Source organism: Bos grunniens, chromosome 18 (assembly GCF_055505025.1).
Source record: "Bos grunniens cultivar Pamir isolate PY7600 chromosome 18, Bosgru_T2T1.0, whole genome shotgun sequence".
In the NCBI taxonomy this organism is placed as follows: Eukaryota; Metazoa; Chordata; class Mammalia; order Artiodactyla; family Bovidae; genus Bos; species Bos grunniens.
In genome coordinates, this window is record NC_141182.1 from 56,002,648 (window position 1) to 56,023,941 (window position 21,294).

A 21,294-nucleotide genomic window follows, 5' to 3' on the forward strand; every position below is an offset into this window, starting at 1 on the left:
TAAAGAACATATGAAAGTGAAAAGACAAGTTGCAGACTGTGAGATGATATTTAGAACAAAACCACCAAGAATCGGGATCCAGAGTATAAGAAGAGCACCTACCAAAAAATATATACAGGCACGAGATCAGTGAACACAATAAATTAAAAAGTGGGACAGAGAATATGAAAAGACAGGTGATAAAGTACATGTGCCATTAGATATGAAAGGTGCCCAACATTTTTTCTTAAAAAAGCTCAGATCCCACCTTGATTGAAAGTACTGGCTAAAGATGTTCTGTAAGTCGTTTGCTCACACGTGGGTATCTGGCTTTGGGGCTGATGGGGTAAAATGAGAATCCCACTGCTCTTTGTTCTATTAATAGATCTGGACTTCACAAGACGTTTCTCTAGTCCTCAGCCTGGCCCTGCAGCTGCACCCCTGTCCTGGCCCCCAGACACCAGGCCACACACCGAGAGCCACCCTCACATTCTCCCTCTTCTTCCTCTACAGTCCTTGGTCCCAGGCCCCATCCTCAGGTCCCCTGACTTCCTCTGTCCCATCCCCAACTCATCTCCATGGCTGCCTGTCCCAGCTGGATCCTCGAGCAGCTTCCTGGACCCCATTCTCTTCCCTCCCTAGTCCATCCTCTACAGGGTCTGCAAGGGGCCTTCTCTACCCAGGGCTGGCCTCTCAGAGCTCCCTTGCTTCTCGGGGCTCCCCGGCGCCACGCCACAGTCCCTGGACCTGGTCTGGGTCTGCCCTTCTCTGCAGGGGTGCCTCTCTGATTCCTTTCTCTCTTCTTCGTCTACGCTTCAGCCTCTCTGAGAACTACTTGCAATTCCTTCTTCACAAGGCAAGTGGCGTTGACCTTGATCCTCGGTATTTTGAATCTGTATGATTATAAAATGGTAATCAGAATTCGACTGACAGATTCTTATCAAGGAAGTATTTTCTAGTTACTTTAAACGGCCTTGATCAATTTTATATTGCAGGGTGGTGAAAGCAGCTTCAATTATTTTCTTTTTCAGTTTCTGAAATTACTTCAGTTTGATTACTGTTCAAGTTAAGTTTTACAAGTATTCGGTTCAGTGTTCGTGTTTTTAATCCATTTCAGATTTTGCTAAAATCTGCTCAAACTATGTTTGTGAATTTTACTTTGTGACTTTAATTCTGTCATGTCTGATTTTCCTGGGTCAAATTTCATAGTTTTAAATTTCATCAGGGAAGCCTGAGTGTTTTATCAACTTTTTACTCCCTGATAAATCAGGGTTTCCCTGATAGCTCAGTTGGTAAAGAATCTGCCTGCAATGCAGGAGACCCCAGTTTGATTCCTGGGTTGGGAAGATCCCCTGGAGAAGGGAAAGGCTAGTATTCTGGCCTGGAGAATTCCAAGGACTATACAGTCCATGGGGTCGAAAAGAGCTGGACACGACCGAGTGACTTTCACTTTCACTTACTCCATAAAAATCTTGACTTTCTGCTTATTTCTTAGCTAATTAATAAAACAAATTGTGGGGAATTACCCTGAAGTATTTTCTGTTGCCCAGGTTGGGATATATGTGTAAATAATGTTAGTTCGGCACACCACTCCAGTACTCTTGCCTGGAAAATCCCATGAGCCGAGGAGCCTGGTGGGCTGCAGTCCATGGGGTCACTAAGAGTCGGACACGACTGAGCGACTTCACTTTCACTTTCATGCATTGGAGAAGGAAATGGCAACCCACTCCAGTGTTCTTGCCTGGAGAGTCCCAGGGACAGGGGAGCCTGGTGGGCTGCCGTCTATGGGGTCGCACAGAGTCGGACACGACTGAAGTGACTTAGCAGTAATGTTAGTTCATTTCTTCTATAGTTTCCAGATCATGTTGTGTGGTGCCCAGAGAGAAGGCAAAGGGAAAATCAAAATATTCTTGGGAATACATTGTTGTTTTTGGGTCTTGGCACATGCTGTTCGCCCACCCTGAAACGCTTTTCCCTCCTCTCCTTGGCCAGGCCAGCCTTCTGTACTTCCTTTCTGCCTCAGCTTTACTGTCTGTCTCTGAAACTCCTTTTTTCTTCTCAGACTCTGGGTCTCTCCTTTGTGTTCCCCTAACATCCTGAGAGCTCCCCGCCATAGAGATTAGATCATGGCTTTTGCGTCTCTCTTCTCAATGCAAGATTATAAACTCCTCAAGCCCCGTCTGTCTCATCTTCCAGCAACTTAAAACATCTCTGAATATAGTCTATTCCTAAAGAAATGCAGAAGGACATCCTTATTGAACAAGATTATGTCCCAGTGTAGAAGAGAATAAAACAGAAACCAATTATCTTCCTCAGCCATTGCAAGATTTCTCCTTTTTTTTTTTTTCCCAAGCTTCCTCCTTTTCTCTGTAGTTACCTCCATCAACAGTTCGGTGAACATCCTGCCTGTTCTTTCTCTATGCATTTACATACTTCTTTTATGCACAGATATTATACACAGAAGATACTATAAGTTTTTTAAAATTCGTTCTTTTATTGAAGGATAATTGCTTTACAGAATTTTGTTGTTTTCTGTCGAAGATACTATATGTTATGTATTCTTTTGCAACCTCTTCTTTTTCTCCATAATATGTCCCTGACATTCTTTCCATGTTAGTATTTGCAAATATTCCTTATTCTTTAAAAATGCTGCATCCAATTCCTGAAGAAGGGGCTTTAGCCAATCATTGGCAGCTAAAGCAGCCAGGAAAGCCTTTTCCTTGCCAGATTTAATGAATGAATGAATTCTTTTCATGAGGCAGTGGGACAAAGATTCTGAACTTCAAGAGAGAGAATCAGACCAAATATTTCTCTCTAAAGTGTCTTTCATTTTCTACTTGAGATAACATGAAGTTTTAATCAGATATTAGCTGCTCTGAGTCCAGTACTCTGATGATATATTTTTTAAAAATAAAGTATTAGCTGTTAGGACATGGCTGCTTTTGAAGACAGCAAAGAACTTTGTGGTCACAACCTAGTGACTATTTGTAGGGGATGAAGGGTCCTGACGCCCCCTTTCATAATTTGGACAGTTGACAGCAATGACCCTCTATTCTTTTAAATATTCTGACACACTGAGAGGCATGGTTCCTCTGTGCTGTTAAAAATGGTACAAAGTCCCTTGAAATGAATAATTTTTTCAAACAGCAAGATAAGAAAGTTTTATAGAACATTGTGCTTCTGTTTATTCCTCATGTTTTGTATCAAGTATCTTCTGAGAGGAAAGGACTAAGGCCATGTGCTGACGTTCTTTAGGAATCCCACTGATATTTTAGATATTTTTGTCAAGCTCATCATGTTCTAGATGGGGGAAGAATTATTGCAAGGGGGAAAAAAAGACCAAAAATCTCAGTTTACACAGGACAAATTTCCAGCATTCTCCAGAATTGAATGCATGAACCGTTTTATTTTGCCAGTCCCTTCTGGATGGACATTTCAGTTGTTTCTAATTTTTTATTATTCCAAAGTTATACAGGTTTACATCCTGGACGTACATTTTGTGAGTCAAAGGGCATGTGTATTTTTGAGGTTCATTGCTTTCCTTGGAAAAATAGCTTCTTCCAGCTACACACCCACCATCTGGGTAAGACACTGCCCCCTTGAGGACATGCTTGATGATACCCGATATTTTCAATCAGAGTTTGTAGCTCTCCATTTAACCTTTACATGTTTTGCCAATCTGATGGGTAAAAAGGACCTCTCCTTGTTTTAATTTATGCATCCAAGACTCCTAGGTGGTAAGTTGGGCATCTTTCATATCTAATGGCACATGTACTTTGTCACCTGTCTTTTCATATTCTCTGTCCCAGTTAATTTATTATGTTCACTGATCTCGTATTGATTATCCAGTGGAAGTGAGAAATAGATTCAAGGGACTAGATCTGATAGATAGAGTGCCTGATGAACTATGGAATGAGGTTCGTGACATTGTACAGGAGACAGGGATCAAGACCATCCCCATGGAAAAGAAATGCAAAAAAGCAAAATAGCTGTCTGAGGAGGCCTTACAAATAGCTGTGAAAAGAAGAGAAGCGAAAAGCAAAGGAGAAAAGGAAAGATAAGCATCTGAATGCAGAGTTCCAAAGAATAGCAAGAAGAGATAAGAAAGCCTTCCTCAGCGATCAATGCAAAGAAATAGAGGAAAACAACAGAATGGGAAAGACTAGCGATCTCTTCAAGAAAATTAGAGATTCCAAGGGAACATTTCATGCAAAGATGGGCTCGATAAAGGACAGAAATGGTATGGACCTAACAGAAGCAGTAGATATTAAGAAGAGGTGGCAGGAATACACAGAAGAACTGTACAAAAAAGATCTTCACGACCAAGATAATCACGATGGTGTGATCACTCGCCTAGAGCCAGACATCCTGGAATGCGAAGTCAAGTGGGCCTTAGAAAGCATCACTACGAACAAAGCTAGTGGAGGTGATGGAATTCCAGTTGAGCTATTTCAAATCCTGAAAGATGATGCTGTGAAAGTGCTGCACTCAATATGCCAGCAAATTTGGAAAACTCAGCAGTGGCCACAGAACTGGAAAAGGTCAGTTTTCATTCCGATCCCAAGAAAGGCAATGCCAAAGAATGCTCAAACTACCGCACAATTGCACTCATCTCACACGCTAGTAAAGTAATGCTCAAAATTCTCCAAGCCAGGCTTCAGCAATATGTGAACCATGAACTTCCTGATGTTCAAGCTGGTTTTAGAAAAGGCAGAGGAACCAGAGATCAAATTGCCAACATCTGCTGAATGATGGAAAAAGCAAGAGAGTTCCAGAAAAACATCTATTTCTGTTTTATTGACTATGCCAAAACCTTTGACTGTGTGGATCACAATAAACTGTGGAAAATTCTTGAAGAGATGGGAATACCAGACCACCTGACCTGCCTCTTGAGAAACCTGTATGCAGGTCAGGAAGCAGCAGTTAGAACTGGACATGGAACAACAGACTGGTTCCAAATAGGAAAAGGAGTACATCAAGGCTATATATTGTCACCCTGCTTATTTAACGTATATGCAGAGTACATCATGAGAAATGCTGGGCTGGAAGAAGCACAAGCTGGAATCAAGATTGCCGGGAGAAATATCAATAACCTCAGATATGCAGATGACACCACCCTTATGGCAGAAAGTGAAGAGGAACTAAAAAGCCTCTTGATGAAAGTGAAAGTGGAGAGTGAAAAAGTTGGCTTAAAGCTCAACATTCAGAAAACGAAGATCATGGCATCCGGTCACATCACTTCATGGGAAATAGATGGGGAAGCAGTGGAAACAGTGTCAGACTTTATTTTTTTGGGCTCCAAAATCACTGCAGATGGTGACTGCAGCCATGAAATTAAAAGACACTTACTCTTTGGAAGGAAAGTTATGACCAACCTAGACAGCATATTAAAAAGCAGAGACATCACTTTGCCAACAAAGGTCCGTCTAGTCAAGGCTATGGTTTTTCCTGTGGTCATGTATGGATGTGAGAGATGGACTGTGAAGAAGGCTGAGCGCCGAAGAATTGATGCTTTTGAACTGTGGTGTTGGAGAAGACTCTTGAGAGTCCCTTGGACTGCAGGGAGATCCAACCAGTCCATTCTGAAGGAGATCAGCCCTGGGATTTCTTTGGAAGGAATGATGGTAAAGCTGAAACTCCAGTACTTTGGCCACGTCATGCGAAGAGTTGACTCATTGGAAAAGACTCTGATGCTGGGAGGGATTGGGGGCAGGAGGAGAAGGGGACGACAGAGGATGAGATGGCTGGATGGCATCACGTGAGTCTGAGTGAACTCCGGGAGTTGGTGATAGACAGGGAGGCCTGGCGTGCTGCGATTCATGGGGTCACAGAGTCGGACACAACTGAGCGACTGAACTGAACTGAACTGATCTCGTGCACGTATATACTTTTTGGTAGGTGCTCTTCTTATTGGAGAAGGCAATGGCACCCCACTCCAGTACTCTTGCCTGGAAAATCCCACGGACGGAGGAGCCTGGTAGGCTGCAGTCCATGGGGTCGCTAAGAGTCGGACATGACTGAGCGACTTCACTTTCACTTTTCACTTTCATGCACTGGAGAAGGAAATGGCAACCCACTCCAGTGTTCTTGCCTGGAGAATCCCAGGGACGGGGAAACCTGGTGGGCTGCCATCTATGGGGTCAAAAGAGTCGGACACGACTGAAGTGACTTAGCAGCAGCAGCAGCAGCTCTTCTTTTACTCTGGATCCCAGTCCTTGGTGGTTTTGTTCTAAATATCATCTCACAGTCTGAAACTTGTCTTTTCACTTTCATATGTTCTTTAAACATTTTTTATTCTTTAACTTTTCATTTTGAAAAACCCTTAAACTTATAAAAAATGTTGCAGAAACAGCACAAAGAATTCCCATACACCATTCATCCAGATCCCCCAAATGTTAACATCTTACATTATCAAAACCGGGAGATTTTATTTAAATTTCATCAATTGTCCACAGATGTCCTTTTTCTGGATCAGGAGCCAATCCAGGATTCCATGTTGCCTTTAGTTGTCACGTCTCCTTAATTGTCTCTAATCTGGGACAGGTTTGCAGTCCATCTTTAACTTTTACAATCAGTCCAGACTAGTTATTTTGGAGAATTTGCCTCCATTGGAGTTTGTCTAGTACTCCCTTAGGATCAAATTTAGGCTATACATTTTTTGGCAGAGAATTTTGCCTTTCTCTGTCCATCATATTTATGTTATCTCTTAATATGCATAAATTTTATATTTCAAAGTAGTTAACTTTTCAGTATTTTCTTTTGCCATGATTTTGTGTCTTGTATATAGGACTCTTTTTCTTAATGACAGTTATCTTATTCCAAGTTCATGAAGAAATTCTTCTATATTTTCTTATTAAGATTTGATGTCTTACCTTTAACTTTAGGTTTTTAATTCCTTCAAAGTTGAAGTACACGATGATGCAAAATAGGGATATAATTTTCGTTTTCCCCTTAGGGATTGCTAACATTATTCACTGTTTGACCTTCTTCTGTGAATTGTGTGTCCTTATCCTTTATCCATTTTCCTGTTAGGTTCATTGTCTTCTGCTTCCTGGTTTGCTGGAAGGCTCCATATTTTGCCATTTATAGGTTGGGCAAATATACCTGCAGTTTTCCCAACTTGATGTTATAGGGGCCTCCCTCCCAGCTTTTTGCTAAGGCCGTTTTCCATACAGCCATTATTTAATGGGTACCAGCGCCCTGCGAAGCCCTGCTTGGCAGTGTCACGGTGCCAAATTTTGAGTAAACCCCAGGTGAACTGGAGTGGGGAGTGTGCCAGTTCTGGCCCTGGAGAGGCCACATCCTCGCCTTCAGTCTGGTGTTGGGAAGACTCGGGGCTTTCTTTGCACCCTGTAACCCTTGAGTGACGTCTGCCGCGTCTCCCTATACCCAGGCTGACCCCGGGCCTGTATGACCTGGGCCGCACTGTCCTCTGCCTTGACTTCATGATCTTCACGCTGAGGCTGCTGCACATCTTCACAGTCAACAAACAGCTGGGGCCCAAGATCGTCATCGTGAGCAAGATGGTGAGGGGTGGGGTCGCGCTTGTGTGGGCGGGGCCTGAGGATGAAAGGGGCGGGGCCAAGAAGCTGTCATGGATTCGCTGTAACTGAGCGTCTGGTGAGGAGGAGGGGCTTAGGGTACTGGGGCGGGGCTAGAGTAGGGAAGGGCGGGGCCAGGCTTGGTCTCATCTTCCTCTTCTGCAGGTGAAGGATGTGTTCTTCTTCCTCTTCTTCCTCGGCGTGTGGCTGGTTGCCTACGGGGTGGCCACCGAGGGGCTCCTTAGGCCCCAGGACCGTAGCCTCCCGAATATCCTGCGCCGTGTCTTCTACCGGCCCTACCTGCAGATCTTTGGGCAGATCCCTCAGGGGGAGATGGACGGTAAGGAGGATGAGAGGACCTGACATCCAAGTGAGCCCCCCTCCACCTCCCCTATCTCTGGGTCTCTGACCCTTCCCTCTTTTTTTTTGCGTCTCTGTCCCCCTCTCTTTCTGGGATTCTGTCTCCCTCTCCCCGGGGCTTTGCTCTCCTCCACCCTCTGGATTTCTGTCTTCCTTAGGTCCCTGTCCCTCTGGCTCCATCTCTAACTGTCTTCCTTCACAGTGGCCCTCATGGAGCACGGCAACTGTTCACTGGGGCAGGGCTCATGGGGGCACCCCGAAGGGAACCTCTCTGGCAAATGCGTCTCGCTTTATGCCAACTGGCTGGTGGTGCTCCTCCTTGTTGTCTTCCTGCTGGTGGCCAACATCCTGCTGCTCAATCTGCTCATTGCGATGTTCAGGTGAGTCCCTACTTCCCTGGTGGCTCAGACGGTAAAGAGTCTGCCTGCAATGCAGGAGACCCGTCTTTGATCTCTGGGTTGGGAAGATTCCCAAGAGAAGAAAATGGCAATCCACTCCAGTATTCTTGCCTGGAAAATCCCATGGACGGAGAAACCTGGCAGGCTACAGTCCATGGGGTCCCAGACAGTTGGACACAACTGAGCGACTTCACTACTGCTCTCTGATGATCTGGCCTCATGCATGACCCTTGACCCCAGAGTGACTCTTGATCCCAGCTTAACCCTTGACCCCAGCATGATTTTTGATCCCAGTCTAAGTAATTCTAGTTTTAGTCTCTGAACTCCGATTAAAATCTAATGCTGGCTTGTTCCCAAATCCAGCCAGAGTGTGCTCTTGACCTGGACTTTGGAATCTGATCTGCTCTCTGAGTCCAGGCTGAAGATTAAAATTTTTTAAATTGTGGCTATATATATATAACATAAAAACTGCCACCTTCTCCATTTTAAAGTGTACAATGCAGTGACATTAATTACATTTATAACGTTATACAGCCACCACCACTATTTCCTAAACATTTTCATCACTCCAAACAGAGTGTGTAACCATTAAGCAAGGGATAACTTCTCATTTTCCCCTCCCTTCCAGTCCCTGGTAACCTCCACTTTACTTTCTGTCTCTATGACTCTGCCTCTTGGAGGTAAGTAGAGTCATACAGTATTTGTCCTTTTGTGTCTGGCATAATGTTTTCATGGATCACTCCATTCTTTTTTATGGCTGAACAATACTGATGTACTGATAAAAGGCATTTAGTTGATCCATTCATCTAATGAGACTTGGGTTGTTCCATCTTTTGGCTATTGGGGATAATGCTGCAATAACATTGGTGTTTACATATCTGTTTGAGTCTCTGTTTTTATTTCTTTTGATTTTATTTCTAGAATAAAATGCTGGGTCATGTGTTAATTCTGTGTTTAGCTTTTCCACATCCTTACTAATAGGTGCTTTCCTTATTAAGAGGTTATAGATGTCCTAGTGGGCATGAACTTGTTATTTCATTTTCGTTTTGATTTGCATTTTCCTACTGACTAGTATTCTTGACTGGAGAATCCCATGGACAGAGGAGCCTGGCAGGCGACAGTCCATAGTGTTGCAAAGAGTCGGACACGACTGAAGCAACTTAGCATGCACACATCCCACTTATAATCCTTTTAATATGCGGTTGAATTAGTTTTCTAATATATTCTTGAGGATTTTTTCATGTATATTCATAAAGGCTATTGGTCTATAATTGTGATATTTTTATCTGACTTTAATTTCCCTGGCGGCTCAGATGGTAAAGCACCTGCCTACAATGTGGGGACCCAGGTTCGATCCCTGGGTGGGGAAGATCCCCTGGAGAAGGAAATGGCAACCCACTCCAGTATTCTTGCCTGGAAAATCCCATGGACGGAGGAGCCTGGTAGGCTATAGTCCATGGGGTCGAAAAGAGTCGGACACGACTGAGTGAGTTCACTTTCACTTTCACCTTGGTATCATCATGGTAGTTCTGGCCTCACAGAATGAGTTGGGAAGTGTTCTCTCCTCTTCAATATTTTAGAAGAGTTTGAGAAAGATTGGTGTTAATTCTCTTTTAAATGTTTGGTAAAAGTCACCAGTTAAGCCATCTGGTCCTGGGCTTATTTTGTTGGGACATTTCTGATTAGTGATTCAATCTCTTTACTTGTTATAGGTCTTTTGAGATTGTCTATTTCTTCTTGAGTCAGTTTAGGTAATTTGTGTGTTTCTAGTAATTCTTCCATTTCATCTAGGTTGTCTAATTTGTTGGCATACAATTATTAATAGCATTCTCTTATAATGGTTTTTGGCTTCTCGGGTGGTGCTAGTGGTAAAAGAATGTGCCTGCCAGTGCAGGAGACCTAAGAGACACTGGTCCCATCTCTAGTTGGGAAAGATCCCCTGGAGAAGGAAATGGCAACCCACTCCAGTATCCTTGCCTGGATGGACAGAGGAGCCTGGTAGGCTACACATAGGGTCGCAAAGAGCTGGACACGACTGAAGCGACTTAGCACACACATAATGGTTTTTAGGAGGATTCTATAATGTTGATAGTAATGTCCCCATTTTCATTTTTTATTTTAGTTACTTGTGTCCAGGCTGACTTGTGAACCTGACTCAAATCTACCTAATTCGTGTTAGCTTTCCCAACTTAATCTCTAACATCCGACTCTGGAGCCTCCTAACCCAGCTACCAAATGCCTCTGACTTTATTAATCCTGACATCTGCCTTCTGCCTTGGGTTTCAAACAGATATTGCCTGACAGGTAATCTTGATCTGCTTTTCCAAGGGGCGCCTCTACCTCTAGTGACTCTTGATCTCTGGTCCCTACAGCCATACCTTCGGCAAAGTGCAGGGCAACAGCGACCTCTACTGGAAGGCGCAGCGCTACAGCCTCATCCGGGAATTTCACTCTCGGCCCGCACTGGCCCCGCCTCTCATTTTCATATCGCACGTGCGCTCCCTCATCCATCGATTTCGCAGGCGCCGGGCGCGCTTGCCACCATCCCCAGACGTCGAGCATTTTCGTGAGAGCCCGGCTTGGCCCAAAAGAGAAAAACTCAGGGGGCGGAACCTGGAGAGAAACAAGAGCATGTATATACAGGAGGACGCTTAGGAGCACTCGTGGGCAGGGCTTAGTCTGTCAAGGGGCTGGGCGTGGGGTATTAGTGGAAGACCAAAAACGCTGAGGAGGTGCAGTCTGGGAGATCACTGAAGCTCGAGGTTTTGGGTGGGGAAGCTGGGTCTAGGAGCGGGCGTGGCCCGAGGATGGGCAGTCCCTTTGACTCTATTCTGGCCCCACTGTCCAGGGGTCCACCTCTCGAAGGAAGCGGAGCGGAGGCTGTTGACGTGGGAGTCAGTGCAAAAGGAGAATTTCTTGCTGGCGCGTGCTCGGGACAAACGGGAGAGCAACTCTGAACGTCTGAAGCGCACGTCGCAGAAGTGAGGGCGGGGCCTGGCTCTGGGCGGGGCTTCTGTCCTCCCGGATCGATCTCGTGATTTACTTCCTACAAAAGCCCAGGCTAGAGGCGAGGCCTACCAGGGCAGCGTCCTGGAACGCTAGGGAGGAAAGCAGAGCTGCGGGGGGCGGGTCTTTCAAGGTGGGCGGGGCTGGTAGGCTGCTGGCACCCACCTAAAACCCTGGATCCCCAGGGTGGACACAGCACTGAAGCAGCTGACACAGATCCGCGAGTACGAGCAGCGTCTGAAAGGGCTGGAACTGGAGGTGAGGGCTCCGGGCCAGGCTGGAGGAGGACGGCTAGGGTGAGGGGCAGCAGACTCCAGCCGGGTGCCCTGATGTCTTCCGCTGCTCCCCAGGTCCAGCACTGTACCCGCGTCCTGGGCTGGGTAGCTGAGGCCCTGAGCCGTTCTGCATTGCTTCCCCCAGGGGGACCACCCCCCCCAATCCCACCTGGGCCCAAAGGTCAGTGTTTACCGTCTACTTGTGTGTATGTCTGGCGTCTGTCACCACCTACGTCTGTGTCCTTGCTTTCTGGGTCTCTTCCCATATCTCAGTGTTTCTCTCTTTCACTGGCCTTCCTTTGCCCCTGGTTCATTCTTGGTCTCTTTTGGGCTTTTTGTGCATCTTTCTTTTTGTCAGTCTCTTATTTTTTCTGCCCTCCTCTCTATGCCCATCGCTTCTTTTCTCTCCTCTCTTCCCCCAGACTGAGCCCTGCTGGTGGACGTCAAGGAGTAGCTGCCAGAGGGAGCTTTGCTCCCAGAGTAAGGCCTAGCATGTCCTTGACTCCTGCACCTGGCGGCCTTGTCTTTGAGGTGAACCGGATGCCCGTGGACTACCACCTTGGATGCTGTCAGGGTCACTCATGCAAACCACGGCAGGCCTGGCTCCTCCCAGAACCAGCCCTACTCTGGGAGGATGAGCCTCTGGAGCCCAGGCGTTCCCTCTCTGAGGGCTGTATCACAGCCCGCTGGACTGGAGAAGGCTACCGGGTCCTTGTGGCACAGGGACCAGAGTCCAATCACAGCTCCCCACACTGGGGAAATAAAGCCATTTGAGAGGAGTAGGGTCTGAATGCTGGATTCTTTGGGGAATTGGTGGGTGGCTAGATCCTTTTGGGATCGCAGCTGAAGCGGGGGGTGTGTTTGGGGTCCTTGGTCCATTTGCTACTACTGCATTTCAGGTCTCACCGGGGCTGTTTCTTCCTCTCAGCCCCACTACTCCTGTCTGACTCAGGCCCAGCACCTCTTGTCTGCACTGCTTGATGACTCTCACTTCAGTGGGACAAGAACCCCATCCATCTGTACCCTCCAACACCCATTCCTGCCTACCAGTGCAAAAAGAACTTGGAGATAAAAAGCAAATTATTTCCTGGAGGAGGGGTGGGTGGGCACTGTGTACATCTGCTTTGGCAATAGGGGAACAGATGATGCAAATTTGAGTAGATAACTGCATATGTGTCTTTAAAAAGTCTAATTAGTGGAAAATTGCAGGCCACACACGCCTGGGATTGAGGCAAATATGCATCATTATACATGCCATTTAACTAAACAACCCGTAACAAACTAAACTGGTAATGACAAGGCTGAACTGACAGCAATTATTAGTAAAATAGCAAGAAAGCCACCAACAACACATCCAAAAATGAAAACCAAAACATCCTTTTTCTAAATTGGAGGAATTCCAACTGTCTGCCACTTTGGGTGCAGAGTAGCTTTGAAATATTGCCAAGTGTTTTGTGGCAGCCAGCTATCTCTGGAAGATGACCGAGTCAATTCTTAGTAACCCAAGTAGTAATATCATCAGTAATGACGATGGTGGCAACAACAACAGCTAATAAGAGTGCTGTGTGCCTGGCATTGTGTTTAAGTGCTTCACGGGTGCTAAATCAAGGAATTCTCATGAAAACCATATCAGGTAAGTGCTGATGTCTCCATTTTGCGGATTGGAAAACTGAGGCACAATGAAAATTATGTGACTCACACAAAGTCATAGAGCTAGAAAATGGTCCCCTAGAGAAGGGAATGGCAACCCACTCCAGTATTATTGCCTGGAGAAGGTGGGTTACAGTCCATAGGGCTGTAAAGAGCACTTGCTGTAATGTGCTTATGCACTCGGTCATGTCGGACTCTTTGCGACCCAGGTCTCCTGCATTGCTGGGGGATTCTTTACTGTCTGAGCCACCGGGAAAGCCCAAGAATACTGAAAACACTGAAGTGGGTAGCCTATCCCTTCTCCAGGAATAGAACCAGGGTCTCTTGCATTGCAGGCCAGTTCTTTCCCAGCTGAGCTACCTGGGAAGCTCCTTGCAGGGCCCCAGGATGACAGAAGTGAGTCTAGAAAGGCCGATTTGAAGCAACTCAGCACACAGCACAAAGGGGGCGCTAGAGGGAGAAGTGAAAGGCAAAGGAGAAAAGGAAAGATACACCCATTTCAGTGCAGAGTTCCAAAGAATAGCAAGGAGAGATAAGAAAGCCTTCCTAAGTGAATAATGCAAAGAAATAGAGGAAAACAATAGAATGGGAAAGGCTAGGGATCTCTTTAAGAAAACTGGAGATACCAAGGGAACATTTCATGCAAAGATAGGCACAATAAAGGACAGAAATGGTATGGACCTAACAGAAGCAGAAGAGATTAAGAAGAGGGGGCAAGAATACACAGAACTGTGCAAAAAAGATCTTAATGACCCAGATAACCATGATGGTGTGACCACTGGACTAGAGCCAGACATCTTGGAGTGCAAAGTCAAGTGGGCTTTAGGAAGCATCACTATGAACAAAGCTAGTGGAGGTAATAGAATTTCAGCTGAGCTATTTCAAATCCTAAAAGATGATGCTGTGAAAGTGCTGCACTAAATATGCCAGCAAATTTGGAAAACTCAGCAGTGGCCACAGGACTGGAAAGATCAAAGAAAGGCAATGCTAAAGAATGTTCAAGCTACTGCACAATTGCACTCAAAATTCTCTAAGTCAGGCTTCAGCAATATGTGAACCATGAACTAGATGTTAAAGCTGGATTTAGAAGAGGCAGAGGAACCAGAAATCAAATTGCCAACAACCACAGGATCATCGAAAAAGCAAGAGAGTTCCAGAAAAACATCTACTTTTGCTTTATTGACTAAGCCAAAGCCTTTGACTGTGTGGATCACAACAAATTGTGGAAAATTCCTGAAGAAATGGGAATACCAGACCACCTGACCTGCCTCCTGAGAAAACTGTATGCAGGTCAAGAAGCGACAGTTAGAACCGGACATGGAACCACAGGCTGGTTCCAAACCGGGAAAGGAGTACGTCAAGGGTGTATATTGTCACTCTGCTTATTCAACTTATATGCAGAGTACATCATGAGAAATGCTGGGCTGGAAGAAGCACAAGCTGGAATCAAGATTGCTGGGAGAAATATCAATAACCTCAGATATGCAGATGACACCACCCTTATGGCAGAAAGTGAAGAGGAACTAAAAAGCCTCTTGATGAAAGTGAAAGTAGAGAGTGAAAAAGTTGGCTTAAAGCTCAACATTCAGAAAAAGAAGATCATGGCATCTGGTCCCATCACTTCACACAACAAATAGATGGGGAAACAATGGAAACAGTGAGACTTTATTTTTGGGGGCTCCAAAATCACTGTAGATGGTGACTACAGCCATGTATGAAAAAACACTTGCTCCTTGGAAGAAAAGCCATGACCAACCTAGATAGCATATTAAAAAGCAGAAACATTACTTTGCCAACAAAGATCTGTATAGTTAAAGCTATGGTTTTTCCAGTAGTCATGTATGGATGTGAGAGTTGGACCATAAAGAAGACTGAACGCCGAAGAACTGATGCTTTTGAACTGTGGTGTTGGAGAAGACTCTTGAGAGTCCCTTGGACTGCAAGGAGGTCCAACCAATCAATCCTAAAGGAAATCAGTCCTGAATATTTATTGGAAGGACTGATGCTGAAGCTGAAACTCCAACTCTGGCCATATGATACAAAGAGCTAACTCTTTAGAAAAGACCCTGATGCTGGGAAAGAAGGAAGGCAGGAGGAGAAGGGGACAACCGGGAACTAGATGGTTGGATGGTATCACTGACCCAATGGACATGAGTTTGAGCAAGCTCTGGGAGGTGGTGAAGGACAGGGAAGCCTGGCATGCCGCGGTCCATGGGTCGCAAAGGGTCGAACATGACTGAGTGACTGAACAACAGCAGAAGGAGAATGGCAACTGGAGGAGGAAGAAGGGAACGGGCTGCTTCCTATTTGCTTCTGGTTCCTGAGGACAGCCTCATAGCATTGCTTTCTCTGATTGCAGTTTTCATCTTCCCTCCAGCACTCCTGTGACAAGTTCCATGTATGCCCTCAGTCACACCCACTCCATCCAGGCAGCCCCCTTTTCTAGAGTGGGTTTCAGCTCCCAGAAGCACTTCTCCAAAAGTTTAGGTTCTGCTAATTCTATTCTCTTCCCTTTGTCTCTCAATGGAGAGACATCTCCATGGGGTGATATCTGCTTCCTGCAGTTTACTATTTCTGTACTAACTCTGTGCTTCTATTTCTTTCCCAGTTTTCTGAGACTTCTATTTCTTTTCCCAGTTTAGTCGCTCAGTCACGTCTGACTCCCTGCCACCCCATGGACTGCACCACGCCAGGCTTCTGTGTCCATCACCAATTCCCGGAGTTTACTCAAACTCACATCCATCAAGGTGGTGACACCATCCAACCATCTCATCCTCTGTCGTCCCCTTCTCCTCCCACCTTCAATCTTTCCCAGCATCAGGGTCTTTTCCAATGAGTCAGTTCTTCACATCAGGTGGCCAAAGTATTGGAGTTTCAGCATCAGTCCTTCCAATGAATATTCAGGACTGATTTCCTTTAGGATTGACTGGTTTGATCTTCTTGTAGTCTAAGGGACTCTCAAGAGTCTTCTCCAACACCACAGCTCAAAAGCATCAGTTCTTCGGCGTTCAGTCTTCTTTACACAACCATACATGACTACTGGAAAAACCATAGCTTTGACTATACAGACTTTTGTCAGCAAAGTAATGTTTCTGCTTTTTAATATGCTGTCTAGGTTGGTCATGGCTTTTCTTCCAAGGAGCAAGCGTTTTTTCATGTCATGGCTGTAGTCACCATCTACAGTGATTTTGGAGCCCCCAAAAATAAAGTCTCACTGTTTCCATTGTTTCCCCATCTATTTGCTGTGTGAAGTGATGGGACCAGATGCCATGATCTTCTTTTTCTGAATGTTGAGTTTTAAGCCAGCTTTTTCATGCTCCTTTTTCACCTTCATCAAGAGGCTCTTTAGTTCATCTTCATTTTCTGCCATAAGAGTGGTGTCATCTGCATATCTGAGGTTATATTTCTCCCGGCAATCTTGATTGCAGCTTGTGCTTCATCCAGCCCAGCATTTCTCATGTTGTACTCTGCATATACTTTGGCTACCTCATGCGAAGAGTTGACTCATTGGAAAAGACTCTGATGCTGGGAGGGACTGGGGGCAGGAGGAAAAGGGGACAGAGGATGAGATGGCTGGATGGCATCCCTGACTTGATGGACGTGAGTTTGAGTGAACTCCGGGAGTTGGTGATGGACAGGGAGGCCTGGCGTGCTGCGATTCATGGGGTCGCAAAGAGTTGGACACGACTGAGCGACTGAACTGAACTGAACTGAACTCTGCATATAAGTTGAATAAGCAGAGTGACAATATACACCCTTGACGTACTCCTTTCCCGGTTTGGAACCAGTCTGTTGTTCCATGTCCGGTTCTAACTGTTGCTTCTTGACCTGCATACAGTTTTCTCAGGAGGCAGGTCAGGTGGTCTGGTATTCCCATCTCTTCAAGAATTTTCCACAATTTGTTGTGATCCACACAGTCAAAGGCTTTGGCATAGTCAATAAAGCAGAAATAGATGTTTTTCTGGAACTCTCTTGCTTTTTCGACGATCCTGTGGTTGTTGGCAATTTGATTTCTGGTTCCTCTGCCTCTTCTAAATCCAGCTTGAACATCTGGAAGTTCACAGTTCACGTACTGTTGAAGCCTAGCTTGGAGAATTTTGAGCATTACTTTGCTAGCATGTGAGATGAGTGCAATTTTGCGGTAGTTTGAACATTCTTTGGCATTGCCTTTTTTGGGATTTGAATGAAAACTGATCTTTCTAGTCTTGTGGCCACTGCTGAGTTTTCCAGATTTGCTGGCATATTGAGTGCAACACTTTCACAGCATCATCTTTTAAGATTTGAGATAGCTCAACTGGAATTCCATCACCTCCATTAGCTTTGTTCGTAGTGATGCTTCCTAAGGCCCACTTGACTTCGCACTCCAAGATGTCTGGCTCTAGTTCAGTGATCACACCATCGTGGTTATCTGGGTCATTAAGATCTTTTTTGTACAGTTCTTCTATGTATTCTTGCCCCCTCTTCTTAATCTCTTCTGCTTCTGTTAGGTCCATACCATTTCTGTCCTTTCTTGTGCCCATTTTTGCATGAAATGTTCCCTTTGTATCTCTAATTTTCTTGAAGAGATCTCTAGTCTTTCCCATTTTATTGTTTTCTTCTATTTCTTTGCATTGATCACTAAGGCAGGCTTTCTTATCTCCCCTTGCTATTCTTTGGAATTCTGCATTCAAATGGGTATATCTTTCCTTTTCTCCTTTGCTTTTCACTTCTCTTTTCTCAGCTATTTGAAAGACCTCCTCAGACAACCATTTTGCCTTTTTGCATTTCTTTTTCTCGGGGATGATCTTGATCCTTGTCTCCTGTACAATGTCATGAACCTTCATCCATAGTTCTTCAGGCACTCTATCAGATTTAATCCCTTGAATCTATTTGTCACTTCCACCATATAATCATAAGGGATTTGATTTAGGTCATACCTGAATGGTCTAGTGGTTTTCCCTAGTTTCTTCAATTTAAGTCTGAATTTGGCAATAAGGAGTTCATGATCTGAGCCAGTCAGCTCCCGGTCTTGTTTTTGTTGACTGTATAGAGTTTCTCCATCTTTGGCTGCAAAGAATATAATCAATCTGATTTTGGTTGATTGACCATCTGGTGATACCCACGTGTAGAGTCTTCTCTTGTGTTGTTGGAAGAGGGTGTTTGCTATGACCAGTGCATTCTCTTGGCAAAACTGTTAGCCTTTGACCTGCTTTTTGTATTCCAAGGCCAAATTTGCCTGTTACTCCTGGTAGTTCTTAATTTCCTACTTTTGCATATACTGGAAGACCCCGATTTATTTCTGTTGAAATATTTGTATGACAGGAAAACTCCAGGTCTGGCAGGTAGAAATCTGAGCATGAGTCATCAGATGGAGAGATATAACCTCCACGTCATTTCCACACATAAATCAATTTTGGAAACCGAATGTCCTGGAATTGAAGAGGAGGCTAGGTGTCCTTGAGGAATTATAAAATACTATAAATTTATATTTGAATCTTTCCTACTTGTATATTTTCCCACAAAGCACCCATTTTACTTCTCCATTGCACAGCCTTAGTGTGGTGGGTATCCTGACCCCTTTGCATGACCACTGGTGACCACAAAGCACTTGTCTTGGTGCTGTTTTTGGAAGCCACAAAGACTTTACCTGGACCATTATGAAGGTGAAAGATATCCCTCTTAGTGATGGTAGGTCACCAGCAAGGCCAGTAAGTGACTGGGTGTCCATCAACCAAGATTGAGCAGCATAGCCATGATCTGCTAGTCTAGGGTCCTCTGGAGGGGCTGCTGAGTGCATGGGACAGCTGCATCATCCACTAGCCTATGATGCAAGAGAACCACATCCCTGAGATATCTGCTCCGGGGACTTCCCTGGTGGTCCAGTGGTTAAGACTCCGAGCGCCCAGTGCAGGGGCTTGGGTTCAACCCCTGGTTGGAGAACTAGGTCCCACGTGCCTCAACTAAAGATCCCGCATGTCACAACAAAGACTGAAGATTCTGCCTGCTGCAACTGAGACCAGGCTCAGCCTAAATAAATAAATATGTGCTCAGTCGTGTCTGATTCTTTGCAATACCGTGGACTGCAAATGACCTGCCCAAGGGCCCGCCAGGCTCCTCAGTCTGTGGGATTTTCCAAGCAGGAAAAGTGGAATTTCCTATTCCAGGAGATCTTCCTGACCCAGGGATCAAACCCTGGGTTCGATTTCTCACATCTCCTGAATTGGCAGATGAATTCTTTACCACTAGCACCACCTGGGAAACCCAAATAAATAAATAATAAAAACAAACAAAAAAATTATATCTGCTCCAGTCTCAGATATGGGGAAGGGAGAGTTGCCATCCATAGAATATGCAAGCCACTAAAATCCTAAACAAGCAGGTCATTTCAACAAGAGGTTTATTTTATACGGAAAGAAAACTCCAGATAAGAGACTGCTGGTCATCAGAGAAAAGGAGGGGGCAGGGTGCAGTGAGGACTCATGAATGCACGAGCTTGGTGACTGAAGGCTGAGGACCTGCTATGTTAAAGGGACAAGCTGAGCTAGAGAAGACAGCTGTGAAGGCTGTGCAGAGCTGCAGCCAAAAACTGGAATGGATTTGGTAGCTGCTGTGGAGCAAAGACTTAAACCAAGGGGCTGATATGCAAACCTAGACTGAACTAGAGAAAAACTGAGTATCAGAGATGTTTTTCTCTTTTGGATGAATACCTAAGATAGAGGGGGTCTGGATTGTATAATAAGTGGCATCTTAGTTTCCTGACCAGGGATTGAACCTGGACCCCAGCAGTGAAAGCTCTGAGTCTTAACCACTGGGCTGCCAGGAAATTCCCCCTGTATAACTGTATCTGAAGTGACTCAACTCTTTTCCTAAGTGGTTGTACCTTTTGCATTTCCACCAACAATGTATGAGAGAATTTCAGTTTCTCTGCATTCTTACTAGTACTTGCTGTTATCAGTATTTTTTAAATTAGCCATTCTAATAGGTTTGTAATGGTGTCTCATTGTGGCTTTAATTTGCCTTTCCCAAATGATTAATGATGTTGAGCATCTTCACATGTGCTTATTGCCATCTGTATAGCTTTTTTGGTGAAGTGCCAGTTCAAATCTTTCACTCATTTAAAAAATAAGTTGTTTTCTTATCAATAAATCATAAAATTTAATGTATTTTAGATACACCTATATCAGATATGTACTTTGCAAATGTTTTCCCTCAAAAGCTTACTTTCTCATTTTCTTAATAGTGTCTTTTGGAGAGCAGAATTGTTAAATTAGCAATTAAATTTTATCAGCATTTTCTTTTACAGCTGATGCCTTTCTGTCCTGAGAGATCTTTGACTAACCCAAGTCACAGAGATTTCTCTTTGAATTTTATAGTTTTAGGCTCTACATTTAGGTCTGCAATCTGTTTTGGTTTTGTTTTTTGGCCGTGCAGTGTCGCTTGTGGGGTCTCAGTTCCTGGACTCGTGCCCTTGTTAGTGAAAGCACAGAGTACTAACCATCGGACCACCAGGGAAGTCCCTGCAATCTCTTTTGAGTTCATTTTTATACATAGGTTGAATACATAGGTTTTATACATACATATAGTCGAGGTTGTGTGTTTTCGCACACGGGTAACTTAATTGTTCGGCATCATTGGTTAAAAAGACTTCTTTTCGCTATTATCCTGGCACCTTTGTTGAAGATCAGTTGGCGGTAGATGATGGATAGAGGTCTATTTCTTTTTTCTTTTTTTGGCCACACCACGAGGCATGTGGGATCCTAGTCCCACCCCCACCCCCCGCCACCCCCCAACACCAATCTTTTAACCCATGCCCCCTGCAGTGGAAGTGTGGAGTCTTAACCACTGGACCACCACAGAAGTCCCTGTGTGGGTCTATTTCTGAGCTCTCTATTCTGTTCAGTACATCTATGTCAATCTTTTCACCAATGCCATACTGTTTCGATTACTGTAGCTTTACACTACAATAAATCTTGAAATTGGGTAGTGTGAGTCCTCCAGCTTTGCTTTGCCTTTCCAAAATTGTTTTAGTTATCCTAATTGCTTTGTTTTTTTTTTTAATATAAACTTTGGAATCTGGTTGTCGATTTCTCTAAACAACCTGTTGGG

The 21,294-nt window shown here is 44.7% G+C and overlaps 1 protein-coding gene across 10 annotated transcripts in view; it reads left to right on the forward strand.

The window, feature by feature from the left end:
* Positions 1-12,338, forward strand: part of TRPM4 (transient receptor potential cation channel subfamily M member 4) — a 42,928-nt gene extending 30,590 nt beyond the window's left edge. For 7 of the 10 annotated variants that reach the window (XM_086353531.1, XM_086353530.1, XM_086353526.1 and 4 more), the window contains 8 exons: positions 7,373-7,505; positions 7,686-7,860; positions 8,083-8,260; positions 10,651-10,844; positions 11,127-11,259; positions 11,470-11,542; positions 11,635-11,740; positions 11,982-12,338. In XM_086353531.1, the coding sequence (XP_086209657.1) occupies positions 7,373-7,505; positions 7,686-7,860; positions 8,083-8,260; positions 10,651-10,844; positions 11,127-11,259; positions 11,470-11,542; positions 11,635-11,740; positions 11,982-11,986 (997 nt within the window). In that variant the 3' untranslated portion in view covers positions 11,987-12,338. Of the gene's footprint in view, positions 1-7,372; positions 7,506-7,685; positions 7,861-8,082; positions 8,261-10,650; positions 10,912-11,126; positions 11,260-11,469; positions 11,543-11,634; positions 11,741-11,981 lie in introns of all 10 variants that reach the window. The other 3 variants (XR_015146257.1, XR_015146258.1, XM_086353528.1) reach the window with 3 other exon arrangements.
* Positions 12,339-21,294: the final 8,956 nt, after the last annotated feature.